General features: G+C 42.7%; 1 protein-coding gene across 1 annotated transcript in view; it reads left to right on the forward strand.

The window, feature by feature from the left end:
• LOC115101863 (neuroglobin-like) overlaps nucleotides 1-16,190 on the forward strand; it is a 32,885-nt gene that overhangs the window by 10,671 nt on the left and 6,024 nt on the right. The window contains exons 2-4 of the mRNA XM_029621332.2: nucleotides 6,981-7,088; nucleotides 11,166-11,286; nucleotides 11,688-11,768. Of these exons, the coding sequence (XP_029477192.2) occupies nucleotides 6,981-7,088; nucleotides 11,166-11,286; nucleotides 11,688-11,768 (310 nt within the window). The remainder of the gene's footprint in view (nucleotides 1-6,980; nucleotides 7,089-11,165; nucleotides 11,287-11,687; nucleotides 11,769-16,190) is intronic.

Consider the following 16,190-nt stretch of genomic DNA (forward strand, 5'->3'; position numbering starts at 1 on the left):
CCCCCTGTATATAGCCTCCACATTGACTCTGTACCGGTACCCCCTGTATATAGCCTCCACATTGACTCTGTACCGGTACCCCTGTATATAGCCTCCACATTGACTCTGTACCGGTACCCCCTGTATATAGCCTCCACATTGACTCTGTACCGGTACCCCCTGTATATAGCCTCCACATTGACTCTGTACCGGTACCCCTGTATATAGTCTCCACATTGACTCTGTACCGGTACCCCTGTATATAGTCTCCACATTGTATCTGTTCCGGTACCCCCTGTATATAGCCTCCACATTGACTCTGTACCGGTACCCCCTGTATATAGCCTCCACATTGACTCTGTACCGGTACCCCCTGTATATAGCCTCCACATTGATCTGTACCGGTACCCCCTGTATATAGCCTCCACATTGACTCTGTACCGGTACCCCCTGTATATAGCCTCCACATTGACTCTGTACCGGTACCCCCTGTATATAGCCTCCACATTGACTCTGTACCGGTACCCCCTGTATATAGCCTCCACATTGACTCTGTTCCGGTACCCCTGTATAAAGCCTCCACATTGACTCTGTACCGGTACCCCCTGTATATAGCCTCCACATTGACTCTGTACCGGTACCCCCTGTATATAGCCTCCACATTGACTCTGTACCGGTACCCCTGTATATAGCCTCCACATTGACTCTGTGACTCTGTACCCCCTGTATATAGCTCCACATTGACTCTGTTCCGGTACCCCATGTATATAGCCTCCACATTGACTCTGTTCTGGTACCCCCTGTATATAGCCTCCACATTGACTCTGTACCGGTACCCCCTGTATATAGCCTCCACATTGACTCTGTTCCGGTACCCCCTGTATATAGCCTCCACATTGACTCTGTACCGGTACCCCCTGTATATAGTCTCCACATTGACTCTGTACCGGTACCCCCTGTATATAGCCTCCACATTGACTCTGTACCGGTACCCCCTGTATATAGTCTCCACATTGACTCTGTACCGTAATACCCTGTATATAGCCTCCACATTGACTCTGTTCCGGTACCCCCTGTATATAGCCTCCACATTGACTCTGTACCGGTACCCCCTGTATATAGTCTCCACATTGACTCTGTACCGGTACCCCCTGTATATAGCTCCACATTGACTCTGTACCGGTACCCCCTGTATATAGCCTCCACATTGACTCTGTACCGGTACCCCCTGTATATAGCCTCCACATTGACTCTGTACCGGTACCCCTGTATATAGCCTCCACATTGACTCTGTACCGTAATACCCTGTATATAGCCTCCACATTGTATCTGTTCCGGTACCCCTGTATATAGCCTCCACATTGACTCTGTACCGGTACCCCCTGTATATAGTCTCCACATTGACTCTGTACCGGTACCCCCTGTATATAGTCTCCACATTGACTCTGTACCGGTACCCCTGTATATAGTCTCCACATTGACTCTGTACCGGTACCCCCTGTATATAGCCTCCACATTGACTCTGTTCCGGTACCCCCTGTATATAGTCTCCACATTGACTCTGTTCCGTAATACCCCATGTATATAGCCTCCACATTGACTCTGTACCGGTACCCCCTGTATATAGCCTCCACATTGACTCTGTACCGGTACCCCCTGTATATAGCCTCCACATTGACTCTGTTCCGTAATACCCTGTATATAGCCTCCACATTGACTCTGTTCCGGTACCCCCTGTATATAGTCTCCACATTGACTCTGTACCGGTACCCCCTGTATATAGCCTCCACATTGACTCTGTTCCGGTACCCCCTGTATATAGCCTCCACATTGACTCTGTTCCGGTACCCCCTGTATATAGTCTCCACATTGACTCTGTTCCGGTACCCCCTGTATATAGCCTCCACATTGACTCTGTACTCTGGTACCCCCTGTATATAGCCTCCACATTGACTCTGTACCGTAATACCCTGTATATAGCCTCCACATTGACTCTGTACCGGTACCCCCTGTATATAGCCTCCACATTGACTCTGTTCCGGTACCCCCTGTATATAGCCTCCACATTGACTCTGTACCGGTACCCCCTGTATATAGTCTCCACATTGACTCTGTACCGGTACCCCCTGTATATAGCCTCCACATTGACTCTGTACTGGTACCCCCTGTATATAGCCTCCACATTGACTCTGTACCGTAATACCCTGTATATAGCCTCCACATTGACTCTGTACCGGTACCCCCTGTATATAGCCTCCACATTGACTCTGTACCGGTACCCCCTGTATATAGCCTCCACATTGACTCTGTACCGGTACCCCCTGTATATAGCCTCCACATTGACTCTGTACCGGTACCCCCTGTATATAGCCTCCACATTGACTCTGTACCGGTACCCCCTGTATATAGCCTCCACATTGACTCTGTACCGGTACCCCCTGTATATAGCCTCCACATTGACTCTGTTCCGGTACCCCCTGTATATAGCCTCCACATTGACTCTGTACCGGTACCCCCTGTATATAGTCTCCACATTGACTCTGTACTGGTACCCCTGTATATAGCCTCCACATTGACTCTGTTCCGGTACCCCCTGTATATAGCCTCCACATTGACTCTGTTCCGGTACCCCTGTATATAGCCTCCACATTGACTCTGTTCGGTACCCCCTGTATATAGCCTCCACATTGACTCTGTTCCGGTACCCCCTGTATATAGTCTCCACATTGACTCTGTTCCGGTACCCCCTGTATATAGTCTCCACATTGACTCTGTTCTGGTACCCCCTGTATATAGTCTCCACATTGACTCTGTTCCGGTACCCCTGTATATAGCTCCACATTGACTCTGTTCTGGTACCCCCTGTATATAGCCTCCACATTGACTCTGTTCCGGTACCCCCTGTATATAGTCTCCACATTGACTCTGTTCCGGTACCCCCTGTATATAGCCTCCACATTGACTCTGTTCTGGTACCCCCTGTATATAGTCTCCACATTGACTCTGTTCCGGTACCCCCTGTATATAGTCTCCACATTGACTCTGTTCTGGTACCCCTGTATATAGCCTCCACATTGACTCTGTATCAGTACCCCCTGTATATAGCCTCCACATTGACTCTGTACTGGTACCCCCTGTATATAGCCTCCACATTGACTCTGTACCGGTACCCCTGTATATAGCCTCCACATTGACTCTGTATCAGTACCCCCTGTATATAGCCTCCACATTGACTCTGTTCCGGTACCCCCTGTATATAGCCTCCACATTGACTCTGTACCGGTACCCCTGTATATAGCCTCCACATTGACTCTGTATCAGTACCCCTGTATATAGCCTCCACATTGACTCTGTACTGGTACCCCCTGTATATAGCCTCCACATTGACTCTGTACCGGTACCCCTGTATATAGTCTCCACATTGACTCTGTACCGGTACCCCCTGTATATAGCCTCCACATTGACTCTGTACCGGTACCCCCTGTATATAGTCTCCACATTGACTCTGTACTGGTACCCCCTGTATATAGTCTCCACATTGACTCTGTACTGGTACCCCCTGTATATAGCCTCCACATTGACTCTGTACTGGTACCCCCTGTATATAGCCTCCACATTGACTCTGTACTGGTACCCCCTGTATATAGCCTCCACATTGACTCTGTACTGGTACCCCTGTATATAGCCTCCACATTGACTCTGTACTGGTACCCCTGTATATAGCCTCCACATTGACTCTGTACTGGTACCCCTGTATATAGCCTCCACATTGACTCTGTACTGGTACCCCCTGTATATAGCCTCCACATTGACTCTGTACTGGTACCCCCTGTATATAGCCTCCACATTGACTCTGTACTGGTACCCCTGTATATAGCCTCCACATTGACTCTGTACTGGTACCCCTGTATATAGCCTCCACATTGACTCTGTACTGGTACCCCCTGTATATAGCCTCCACATTGACTCTGTACTGGTACCCCCTGTATATAGCCTCCACATTGACTCTGTACTGGTACCCCCTGTATATAGTCTCCACATTGACTCTGTACAGGTACCCCCTGTATATAGCCTCCACATTGACTCTGTACCGGTACCCCCTGTATATAGTCTCCACATTGACTCTGTACTGGTACCTCCTGTATATAGCCTCCACATTGACTCTGTACTGGTACCCCCTGTATATAGCCTCCACATTGACTCTGTACTGGTACCCCCTGTATATAGTCTCCACATTGACTCTGTACTGGTATCCCCTGTATATAGTCTCCACATTGACTCTGTACCGGTACCTCCTGTATATAGTCTCCACATTGACTCTGTACCGGTACCTCCTGTATATAGTCTCCACATTGACTCTGTACCGGTACCTCCTGTATATAGCCTCCACATTGACTCTGTACTGGTACCCCCTGTATATAGCCTCCACATTGACTCTGTACTGGTACCCCCTGTATATAGCCTCCACATTGACTCTGTACTGGTACCCCCTGTATATAGTCTCCACATTGACTCTGTACTGGTATCCCCTGTATATAGTCTCCACATTGACTCTGTACCGGTACCTCCTGTATATAGTCTCCACATTGACTCTGTACCGGTACCTCCTGTATATAGTCTCCACATTGACTCTGTACCGGTACCTCCTGTATATAGCCTCCACATTGACTCTGTACCGGTACCTCCTGTATATAGCCCCGCTATTGTTACTTTACTGCTGCTGTTTAATTATTTGTCACTTTTAATTTGACATTTTTTACTTAACACATTTTTCTTATAACTCCTTAAAGAATTGTTGGTTAAGGGCTTCTAAGTAAGCATTTGGCACTAGCCTTTAAGGCAGAGTTGCAAAGAAAAAGCCATATCTCAGACTGGCCAATAAAAATAAAAGATTATGATGGGCAAAAGAACACAGACACTGGACAGAGGAACTCTGCCTAGAAGGCTAGCATCCCGTAGTCGCCTCTACTGTTGACACTGAGACTGGTGTTTTGTGGGTACTATTTAATGAAGCTGCCAGTTGAAAACTAGACGCTCTAATGTACTTGTCTTCTTGCTCAGTTGTGCACCGGGGCCTCCCACTCTTCTTTCTATTCTGGTTAGGGCCAGTTTGCGCTGTTCTGTGAAGGGAGTAGTACACAGTGTTGTACGAGATCTCCAGTTTCTTGGCAACTTCTCGCATAGAATAGCCTTAATTTCTCAGAACAAGAATAGGCTAATGAGTTTTAGAAGAAAGTTTTTTGTTTCTGGAGATTTTGAGCCTGTAATCGAACCCACAAATGCTGATGCTCCAGATGCTCAACTGGTCTAAAGAAGGCCAGTTTTATTGCGTCTTTAATCAGCACAACAGTTTTCAGCTGTGCGAACATAATTGCAAAAGGGTTTACTATTGATTAATTAGCCTTTTAAAATGATAAACTTGGATTAGCTAACACAACGTGCCATTGGAACACAGGAGTGATGGTTGCTGATAATGGGCCTCTGTACGCCTATGTAAATATTCCATTAAAAGAATCACCCCTTTCCAGCTACAATAGTAATTGTTACAGAACAATATATATATACTTCTATATATATATATATATATATATATATATATATATATACACACACACACAGTATATTTTTTTATTCACTATTATTAACCACTTGATAAAACACAAATTAACCCCATACAACATAGATTAGGCCCATGATAAAACATAGATTAGGCCCATGATAAAACATAGATTAGGCCCATGATAAAACATAGATTAGGCCCATGATAAAACATAGATTAGGCCCATGATAAAACATAGATTAGGCCCATGATAAAACAGATTATCCCCATAAAACATAGATTAGCCCCATGATAAAACCGATTAACCCTATAAAACATAGATTAACCCCATGATAAAACAGATTAACCCCATGATAAAACAGATTAACCTCATAAAACATAGATTAGCCCCATAAAACATAGATTAGCCCCATGATAAAACATAGATTAGCCCCACGATAAAACATAGATTAGCCCCACGATAAAACATAGATTAGCCCCACGATAAAACATAGATTAGCCCCATGATAAAACATAGATTAGCCCCATGATAAAACAGATTAACCCCATAAAACATAGATTAGCCCCATGATAAAACAGATTAACCCCATAAAACATAGATTAGCCCCATGAAAAATAGATTAACCCCGATAAAACATAGATTAGCCCCATGATAAAATAGATAAAACATAGATTAGACCCATGATAAAACATTAACCCCATTATAGATTAGCCCCACGATAAAACATAGATTAGCCCCATGATAAAACATAGATTAGCCCCATAAAACATAGATTAGCCCCATGATAAAACAGATTAACCCCATAAAACATAGATTAGCCTCATGATAAAATAGATTAGCCTCATGATAAAATAGATTAGCCACATGATAAAACAGATTAACCCCATAAAACATAGATTAGCCCCATGATAAAACACAGATTAGCCCCACGATAAAACACAGATTAGCCCCACGATAAAACATAGATTAGCCCCACGATAAAACATAGATTAGCCCCATGATAAAACAGATTAGCCCCATAAAACATAGATTAGCCCCATGATAAAACAGATTAACCCCATAAAACAGATTAACCCCATAAAACACAGATTAGCCTCATGATAAAATAGATTAGCCCCATGATAAAACAGATTAACCCCATGATAAAACAGATTAACCCCATGATAAAATAGATTAGCCCCATGATAAAACAGATTAACCCCATAAAACATAGATTAACCTCATGATAAAACAGATTAACCCCATGATAAGAGATTAAACCAACAATAAAACATAGATTGGACATCGCTTCCAAAGCGCAGTTGTGCATTTGAAACCCATAAAGAACCAAATCTGTATTTTCTCCACTGTGTTTTAATGGCCTACAGAGCAATGTTTGTGAATCTATTAAATCGCGACCTCGAGTGTGCTCACAAGTGGTGTCCGTTGTCATGGTAACAGGTTGTTTGAGACCCATCCAGAATGCAAAGACGTTTTCTTCCTGTTCCGAGACGTGGAAGACCTGGAGAGGCTGCGGAACAACAAGGAGCTACAAACTCACGGCCTACGGTCAGTGACACCCTTCGCCTCCTCCCTCAACCTCCTCCTATCTCCTTTCTCCCTCCTGCCATTCTACCTCCTCCTCTCACCATCACCCACTTGTCAGCTCCCAGATAAGCTCTGAGCACATCCAGAGACACCAGTGTAGAAGCTGTGAGGACGTTGGGCCCCTTATTTCTTATTGTCTTGGTACATTGACAACACAGCCAACTAGATTCAGAGATGGGGTGAGTTGCACCAAGAGATTGCATTTTTTTTGTAGAGTAAATGAATCAAGTTGGGTTTAGGAAGCACAGCTGTTTGTTTGTTTATTGTGTATTGGGATCCCCATTAGCTTTTGCAGAGGCAGCAGCTATTCCTTCTGGGGTCCACGAACAACACAAAACATGACAAGCAACAATCACCGATAGACAAGGACAGTCACACACATTTATAACACAACGATGTACGAACAAAAAATGATACAAACAATAAAACTACAAAAATGATGTGTGTGTTAGTGCGTCTGTGTGTGCGTGTTTGTTTGTGTGGTTAGAAGCTGGTTAGAATATGAGATGGCACTCCACAGACATGCACAGAATACCTTACTGCATTCACGTGATAGACAAGTTTACAGTGTAGTATAACTAGTATAATCTCATGTAGCTTCGAGTGTCGTCATCGTCAAACAAATTGGTAAAATGGCGCTGACGGATGACGCCTTGAGCTCATACAAAACATTGCAGGTTTCTACTTTTTCTAGTGTTTTTCCTCAAATTGTATTACTTGTTTCGTGCAATACTTCATAAACCCGGGCAGAACAATTGGAATATCAATCCCCACCGCTCCCCCCCCCTCTGAGATTTTCACTGTACCGTGTAATTACAGTACACCTGCAACCCTGTACATGTGACTATTAAACTTTTAATCTAAATCTAATTTAATATGCCTGTTCTTGAGGTGAATGTGAGTGGACTGATATCACTTATCTTGTACCTGCTGCATCCCTGGCAAAAAGGAGACATTTAACCCAGTGTCTGTTGTCTACGTTCCCTCACAGCGACCCACAACACACCTCGCCTTCTAAAGCTCATGGCGCTGACCTTACGCGAGGCATTAAATGGTTGCCAATGCTAACGCTGGAGCTCATTAAGCCGCAGTGAGGGTTGTGGCTATTAATTCAGCAACAGGGTGCCTCGGAATGTGACTAAACTAGAGGTCGACCGATTAATCGGAATGGCCGATTTAATCAGGGCCGATTTTCATGTTTTCATAACAAATGGTAATCAGCATTTTTGGACACCGATTACATTGCACTCCACGAGGAGACTGCGTGGCAGGCTGACTACCTGTTATGTGAGTGCAGCAAGGAGCCACGGTAAGGTGCTAGCTAGCATTAAATGTATCTTATAAAAAAACAATCAGTCTTAACATAATCACTAGTTAACTCCACATGGTTGATGATGTTACTAGTTTATCTAGCTTGTCCTGCATTGCATATAATCGATGCGGTGCCTGTTAATTTATCATTGAATCAAATTAAATTTATTTATACAGAAACCCAGCCTAAAACCCCAAAAGGCAAGCAATGCAGGTGTAGAAGCACGGTGGCTAGGAAAAACTCCCTAGAAAGGCCAACACCTAGGAAGAAACCTAGAGAGGAACCAGGCTATGTGGGGTGGCCAGTCCTCTTCTGGCTGTGCCGGGTGGAGATTTTAACACAACATGGCTAAGATGTTCAGATGTTCATAAATGACCAGCATGGTCAAATAATAATAATCACAGGCCGAACATTTGAAACTGGAGCAGCAGCACGGCCAGGTGGACTGGGGACAGCAAGGAGTCATCATGTCAGGTAGTCCTGAGGCATGGTCCTCAGGAATCATAGCCTACTTCGCCAAATGGGTGATTTAACAAGCGCATTTGTGAAAAAAGCACTGTCGTTGCACCAATGTGTACCTAACCATAAACATCAACGCCTTTCTTAGAATCAATACACAAGTATATATTTTTAAACCTGCATATTTAGTTAATATTGCCTGCTAACATGAATTTCTTTTAACTAGGAAAATTGTGTCACTTCTCTTGCGTTCTGTGCAACAGAGTCAGGGTATATGCAGCAGTTTGGGCCGCCTGGCTCGTTGCGAACTGTGTGAAGACTACTTATTCCTAACACCCAACTTCGTCAAACGGGGGGATGATTTAACAAAAGCGCATTTACGAAAAAAGCACAATCATTGTACGAATGTACCTAACCATAAACATCCATGCCTTTCTTAAAATCAATACACAGAAGTATATTTTATTAAACCTGCATATTTAATTAAAATAAATCCAGGTTAGCAGGCAATATTAAACTGGGGAAATTGTGCCATTTTCTCTTGCGTTCATTGCACGCAGAGTCAGGGTAAATGCAACAGTTTGGGCCGCCTGGCTCGTTGCAAACTAATTTGCCCGAATTTTACGTAATTATGACATAACATTGAAGGTTGTGCAATGTAACAGGAATATTTAGACTTATGGATGCCACCCGACGGTTCTGTATTTCACTGAAAGAATAAACGTTTTGTTTTCGAAATGATAGTTTCCTGATTTGACCATATTAATGACCTAAGGCTCGTATTTCTGTGTTATAATTAAGTCTATGATTTGATATTTGATAGAGCAGTCTGACTGAGCGGTGGTAGGCAGCAGCAGTCTGACTGAGCGGTGGTAGGCAGCAGCAGGCTCGTAAGCATTCATTCAAACAGCACTTTGTGCGTTTGCCAGCAGCTCTTCGCTGTGCTTCAAGTATTGAGCTGTTTATGACTTCAAGCCTATCAACTCCCAAGCTAGTTAGCGGGGTGCGCGCTAATAGTGTTTCAATCGGTGACGTCACTAGCTCTGAGACCTTGTAGTTGTTCCCCTTGCTCTGCAAGGGCCGCGGCTTTTGTGGAGCAATGGATAACAATGCTTCGAGGGTGGCTGTTGTCGATGTGTTCCTGGTTGGAGCCCAGGTAGGGGCGAGGAGAGGGACGGAAGCTATACTGTTACACTGGCAATACTAAAATGCCTATAATAACATCCAAAAGTCAAAGGTATATGAAATACAGATGGTATAGAGAGAAATAGACCTATAATTCCTATAATAACTGCAACCTAAAACTTCTTACCTGGGAATATTGAAAACTCATGTTAAAAGGAACCACCAGCTTTCATATGTTCTGAGCAAGGAACTTAAACGTTAGCTTTTTTACATGGCACATATTTCACTTTTACTTTCTTCTCCAACACTTTGTTTTTGCATCATTTAAACCAAATTGAACATTTTTTATTATTTATTTGAGGCTAAATTGAATTTATTGATGTATTATATTAAGTTAAACTAAAAGTGTTCATTCAGTATTGTTGTAATTGTAATTATTACAAATAAATAAACAACAAAAAATCGTCCAATAATCGGTATCCGAGTTGAAAAATCATAATCGGTCGACCTCTAGACTAAACACACACGGATGAAAGCTACGTTTGCTACCTCTAGGGTCAACTTCAGTTGCTTCTTAGTATGACATGTTTTTAAAGGCTCTCTGGTCTCTTTCTTTGACTGAGGTAGAAAATCTCTTCTTTCCTAGACTGTCTATTCTAAAGTACTCAGACTATGACTTGCATGGATACTGGATACTGAAGAGTTCCTTGAGATCTTCTGATGAAATATTTCTGATAGCTCGGTTAATTGAAGCGTGGTGCTAGTATGGGGAGGGGGGGGCATGTAACTAGCTACAGTCAAGTCTTTATCTTACAACCTAGACATGTGTACTATGTATTTACCTATTTAGTTGTAACTGCTGGAGATCATGGTGCATCTAACCTGACCAGCATTATCATGAGGTACACTTGGTGCCTTCAGGAACACAAACACACGAGTGTCTGCGCTAGTCAATCAGTTGCTAATGCCATAAAACTAAACAGATGTCTCATTCTCCCTTCCATAAATGTCCCTTTAGCTAACAACACAGAAGCTTGCTACTTTGCATTGCCCGATGTCACGGTTCGACTGTGTTAGTGTCTGCCTTTCTACATCTGATGCTGTCTACCTCTGACAATGGCGTTTTGTTCCATGTCTTGAAGGATAATGCACTTCATTGAGAAAAGCGTGGCCAGACTTAATCAGATGGAACGACTGGATCAACTGATCCTAGATCTGGGCAAAAGCCACTATCGTTACAACTCCCCTCCGAAGTACTACATGGTAGGTGTTCAGTCTGTCCTACTCTGTAGGTTTTCTGGCTAATGTGATCTTGTCCACGTGATCTTGTTCCTTTATGACCTTAAAGGCAAAACTAATCCTAGATCAGCACTCAAAATATTCCATGACTAGAAAATACGGTTCCAGTACTACCGTTGCTTAACAACAGAGCGTGGACTTTCACAGAACAATCATCACCACAGGACTAGGGATGTGTGTAGATTTTCTTGCAATCCATCCAGCTTTAATCTTCTCTGTCTAGATAATAACTGCACGATAACGTAATGGAAAATCTGGCTTGCTATTTTGCTGGATCATCAGATAATTCTGAGTCTATTGCTCTCTGTTTATCAAACATTTATGACCTTCCAGGGCCCTAATTATGTCCTTTGGGTTTATTCCAGTACGTGGGGGCAGAGTTTATTCGAGCCGTCCAGCCAATCCTGAAGGACAACTGGACCTCAGAAGTGGAGGAGGCTTGGAAGGTAAACAGTTGATGGGAACATTCCCATCCTAGCTAATAACCATGGTGTGACGATGACCATGAGCCGCCCGTCTGTTCCTTTATCTATGTGGAGAAGCTATTTAACGGTTAAAACACTACTTTATAAGGCCTTAAAAGGTCCATCTGGGATTGGGACATGCAGTTTTGGACTTTTAAATTGAGTTTATTTAGCCATTGATTCTTGAAAAAATATAACATATTCATGCCTCATAGGCTTAGTTCAACTGTCGTACCCCATCAGAACCCAAAATATAAGCTTGCTTTACTCAATTTGTAAACAATGTAATTGTGAAGACTATAGCTTTAAAATGGGTTTAAACCATAGAGATCCTATTAAATGACATGTAATTAAGTGTTTAAAACTATCATTTTGATTGCATGGATGGTCTGTCCTTGTATACATAGCTCATTTCTTCAGCTCTATCTCTCAGCCGTTTACTCAACAAAGTAGCAGGGTGTCGGCTTTGTGGTTGTTTGAGTGCCAGATTGCCCTTTTAAAAATATGAAATATTACACAATTATTTTCTAACTATTTATACTGGATTGTGGGTCATTCAGTAACGTTGCAACAATGGTTATTGACATGTGCGTAGTTGTAGAATATAGTGGTAAATATACCCTCCCCATTTCGACCTGTTTGCTTCCATTTGGTTTCTAGTGAATACACCAGTATCGGGGCGGCAGGGTAGCCTAGTGGTTGGACTAGTAACCGGAAGTAACCGGAAGGTTGCAAGTTCAAATCCCGAGCTGACAAGGTACAAGGTATCTGTCGTTCTGCCCCTGAACAGGCAGTTAACCCACTGTTCCTAGGCCGTCATTGAAAATAAGAATTTGTTCTTAATGACTTGCCTAGTTAAATAAAGGTAAAATAAAATAAAAAATACACCAATAGAGGCTGCTCAGGGCTCGTAATAATGGCTGGCATGGAGCAGATGGAATGGCATCAAACACATACAAACCATGTGTTTGTTACCATTCTGCCGCTCCAGCCATTACCACGAGCCCGTCTTCCCCATTTAAGGTGCCACTAACCTCCTGTGGAACCTGCTTTTCAGCACATCTGTAGGAAAAGACTCAAAGCAATCTGTTCAATACACCCAGAAAACATTTCAAACTGCTTGATTGCTGAATACATACAGCCATTCGCCCACTGTCCTACAGTGTTAAGTATATACTCTGAAGAGCTGTGGTGCTTGTTGAAAGTGCAATAGTATCATTTAATGCTGCAATGTGTAACTTTTTTGGGCAACTCGACCAAATTCACATAGAATGTGAGTTATATGCCATTCTCAGTGAAAGAAAGTCTAAGAAGTGGTTTGTGTTCTATGTGCTCTATTTCTATGCTTCCCATTCTTACATTTTGTTTTTGCATCTTTTACTTTCAATTTTGTACACCAGCTTCAAACAGCTGAAAATACAATATTTTGGGGTTATTGAAAAGAACGGTTCAATGATTCTTTACACCATTTTTGTTTTGTCACATAAACTGAAATTAGGGGACTAAGAATTTTTGCTACCAGGAAATGGTGGAGTTTCTGCATATTGTACTTTCAAATAGCACAGGAAAGACATACAGTGTGACAGTGACCTCTAGTGGATTGACTACATAAATTGTAGGCAACGTGAATTGTGAATGAGGGTTTAATATTTTCCTGAAAATCTAGACATTTTCCGTCCCGAGAAAATTGCAAGAAATTACCAGGCATCCCAGTATTCCTGTTCAAACAGGAAGTGCTATTTAATATAATGCCAGTGGAAAAAAATCAGGCATAATTTTACGGGGCTCCCAAGCGGCACAGTGGTCTAAGGCACTGCATCTCAGTGCTAGTGGTGTCACTACATTCCCTGGTTCAATTCTAGGCTGTATCACAACCTGCTGTGATTGCAAGTCCCATAGGGCGGCGCACAATTGGCCCAGCGTCATCCGGGTTAGGGTTTGGCTGGGGTAGGCTGTTATCGTAAATAAGAATTAGTTCTTAACTGACTTGCCTAGTTAAATAACAAAATATCACTGTAAATGGATAAATGTAGCCTAGTGTAGCCTAGTGTTTAGAGCGTTAGACTAGTAATCGAAAGGTTGCAAGATCAAATCCCTGAGCTGACAAGGTAAAAATATATTTTTCTGCCCCTGAACAAGGCAGTTAACCCACTGTTCCTAGGCTGTCATTGAAAATAAGAATTTGTTCTTAACTGACTTGCCTAGTTAAATAAAGGTAAAATAAAAAACGTGAGCTAATAGTAGCAGAGATTCAGCACTGTGGACAGTGCTGGGGTTGATCAATTGCCCTTGAATCTAAACCCGCCGTGCGCTCGCTTTTGTTAGTGTAACATCATGAAACAATGTTGCAAATCCAGCTAGTTTGGAGATTTGAACATAGCCGTGGGATGGGGGGGTGCTGAGGGTGCTGCCAACCCCCCTGAATAATTACAACAAAAAATAAACAAATGTTCTCACAAAAGCAGTGCACTGTTCCTGTATTCGTGGACCGATATAGCCGTCTGTAGCGCAAGCTAAACAAATGATCTGCTGAATCCCCCTCTCTCCACTTACCTCACTATGTTGGGGGTGTAGGCCTGCATGTCAGAACAATACTACACTTCCTCCAACCACCGGAACATGTTATTGTGCGCTTGTAGATTTAGCATTCTGCCTCGGTGGCATTTCTTTTAGTGAAGCTTTGCCATACAGCAGAAGTGTAAAGGAATGAGCGTTGATGATTAGCAGATCAGAGACGGCTGTAGTAGAGAAGCCAGATTTAAACATGACATATCATTTAACAGCTTCATTTCACGTCACACTGTTCATAGAAATAATTCATTATAATTGACCGGTTTCTCTCAATTATTTATCTCAGGAAACAGGTTTCTCCGTAGCCCGGTTCCCGTTATTAAACCCTGATGTGAATATGGTTGTAGGCCCACAGTTAGCTAAAGTAGATATCTCCTTTTCTCCATGTCCATTCACTCACTATGAGAAAAATGTTTCACCACTTCGTCTCATAGGCATACAATGTCACCTTTGTAAGCTATTTACCAGATGTAACACACTAATTGCATACATGTACACCACTGTGGTCGTGTCTGCACGCTTACATGCGACTTCTGCTATCAGAATACAAAAGATCGCATTGAAAAGACGGGTCTAGATGCACAAAAGTTGCTTTGTGGTCTGTTTGTGTTCAGATCAAGCTGACCACTTCAGGAGGTGGTCAGGGATGCATTGTGTGTGAATTTATTAGTTGACCCTGCTGGTCATCTATGAACATTTTGAACATCTTGAAGATCGATCTGGCTTTAATGGCCATGTACTCTTATCTCCACCAGCCAGAAGATGACTGGCCACGCCTCAGAGCCTGGTTCGTCTCTAGGTTTCTTCCTAGGTTCCTGCCTTTCTATGGAGTTTTTACTAGCCACCGTGCTTCTACATCTGCATTGCTTGCTTGCAGTGGGCAGCGTCATCAGCACTCCTCGCACAAGTCTCCTAAAAACTTGTTTTTTGGGACTGAACAGCACATTTTCATTATAACATTGAAGGAAATATGTTCCTAGCGTGTGAGGAACATGTTTGCTGGCCTCATATTATTTATTTTTTTGATTGGCTAGAGTAAGGCTAACCCGTTTGCAATCTCTTTAGCGTTCGTTGAAAGCTTGCTGGCTAGCTACGGAGGTTAGCTTTGCTAGTTAGCTACTGCCATAAGTTGTTGTGTTACTATCATATCTGGCCTATTCCACCATTTGTAGAATGCATTCTGGCATTTGAATATAGAGCGGGGATAAAGAATCACACTGTGGACCCGGTAGACACATCTAAATGTCGGTGTAGATGCATGATGCGTTCGGAATACCATGATCAGAACTCTATGATCAGAACTCTATGATCAGAACACTATGATCAGAATACTATGATCAGAATACTATGATCAGAACTCTATGATCAGAATACTAAAGCTGTATGAACTGTCAAGTCTAGACACAGCCTTGGATCAGGAAAGGTCCTATCACAAAACACCTGGGCCTGAATAGCTTTAGGCTAGGGAATGATGGATGAAATTATACAAGATAGGCATCTTCAGACATAGACCATGCATCCACATGATGCTTCTGGAATTTCAATTAACACTTGAGACTGAATCTTGTACTGTACTTGCTCTTGTCTCAACCAATGAAATAGAGACAGAAAGACACCATTTAGTAACACAATTACACTGAACAAAAATCTAAACTCAACAGGTAAAGTGTTGGTCCCATATGCACAAAAAGCTTATTTCTCTCAAATGTTGTTCACAAATTTGTTTACATCCCTGTTAGTGAGCATTTCTCCTTTGCAAAGATAATCCATCCACCTGACAGGTGTGACATATCAAGAAGCTGATTAAGCAGCATGGTCATTACACAGGTGCAC

Source organism: Oncorhynchus nerka, linkage group LG24 (genome assembly GCF_034236695.1).
Source record: "Oncorhynchus nerka isolate Pitt River linkage group LG24, Oner_Uvic_2.0, whole genome shotgun sequence".
Classification (NCBI taxonomy): Eukaryota; Metazoa; Chordata; class Actinopteri; order Salmoniformes; family Salmonidae; genus Oncorhynchus; species Oncorhynchus nerka.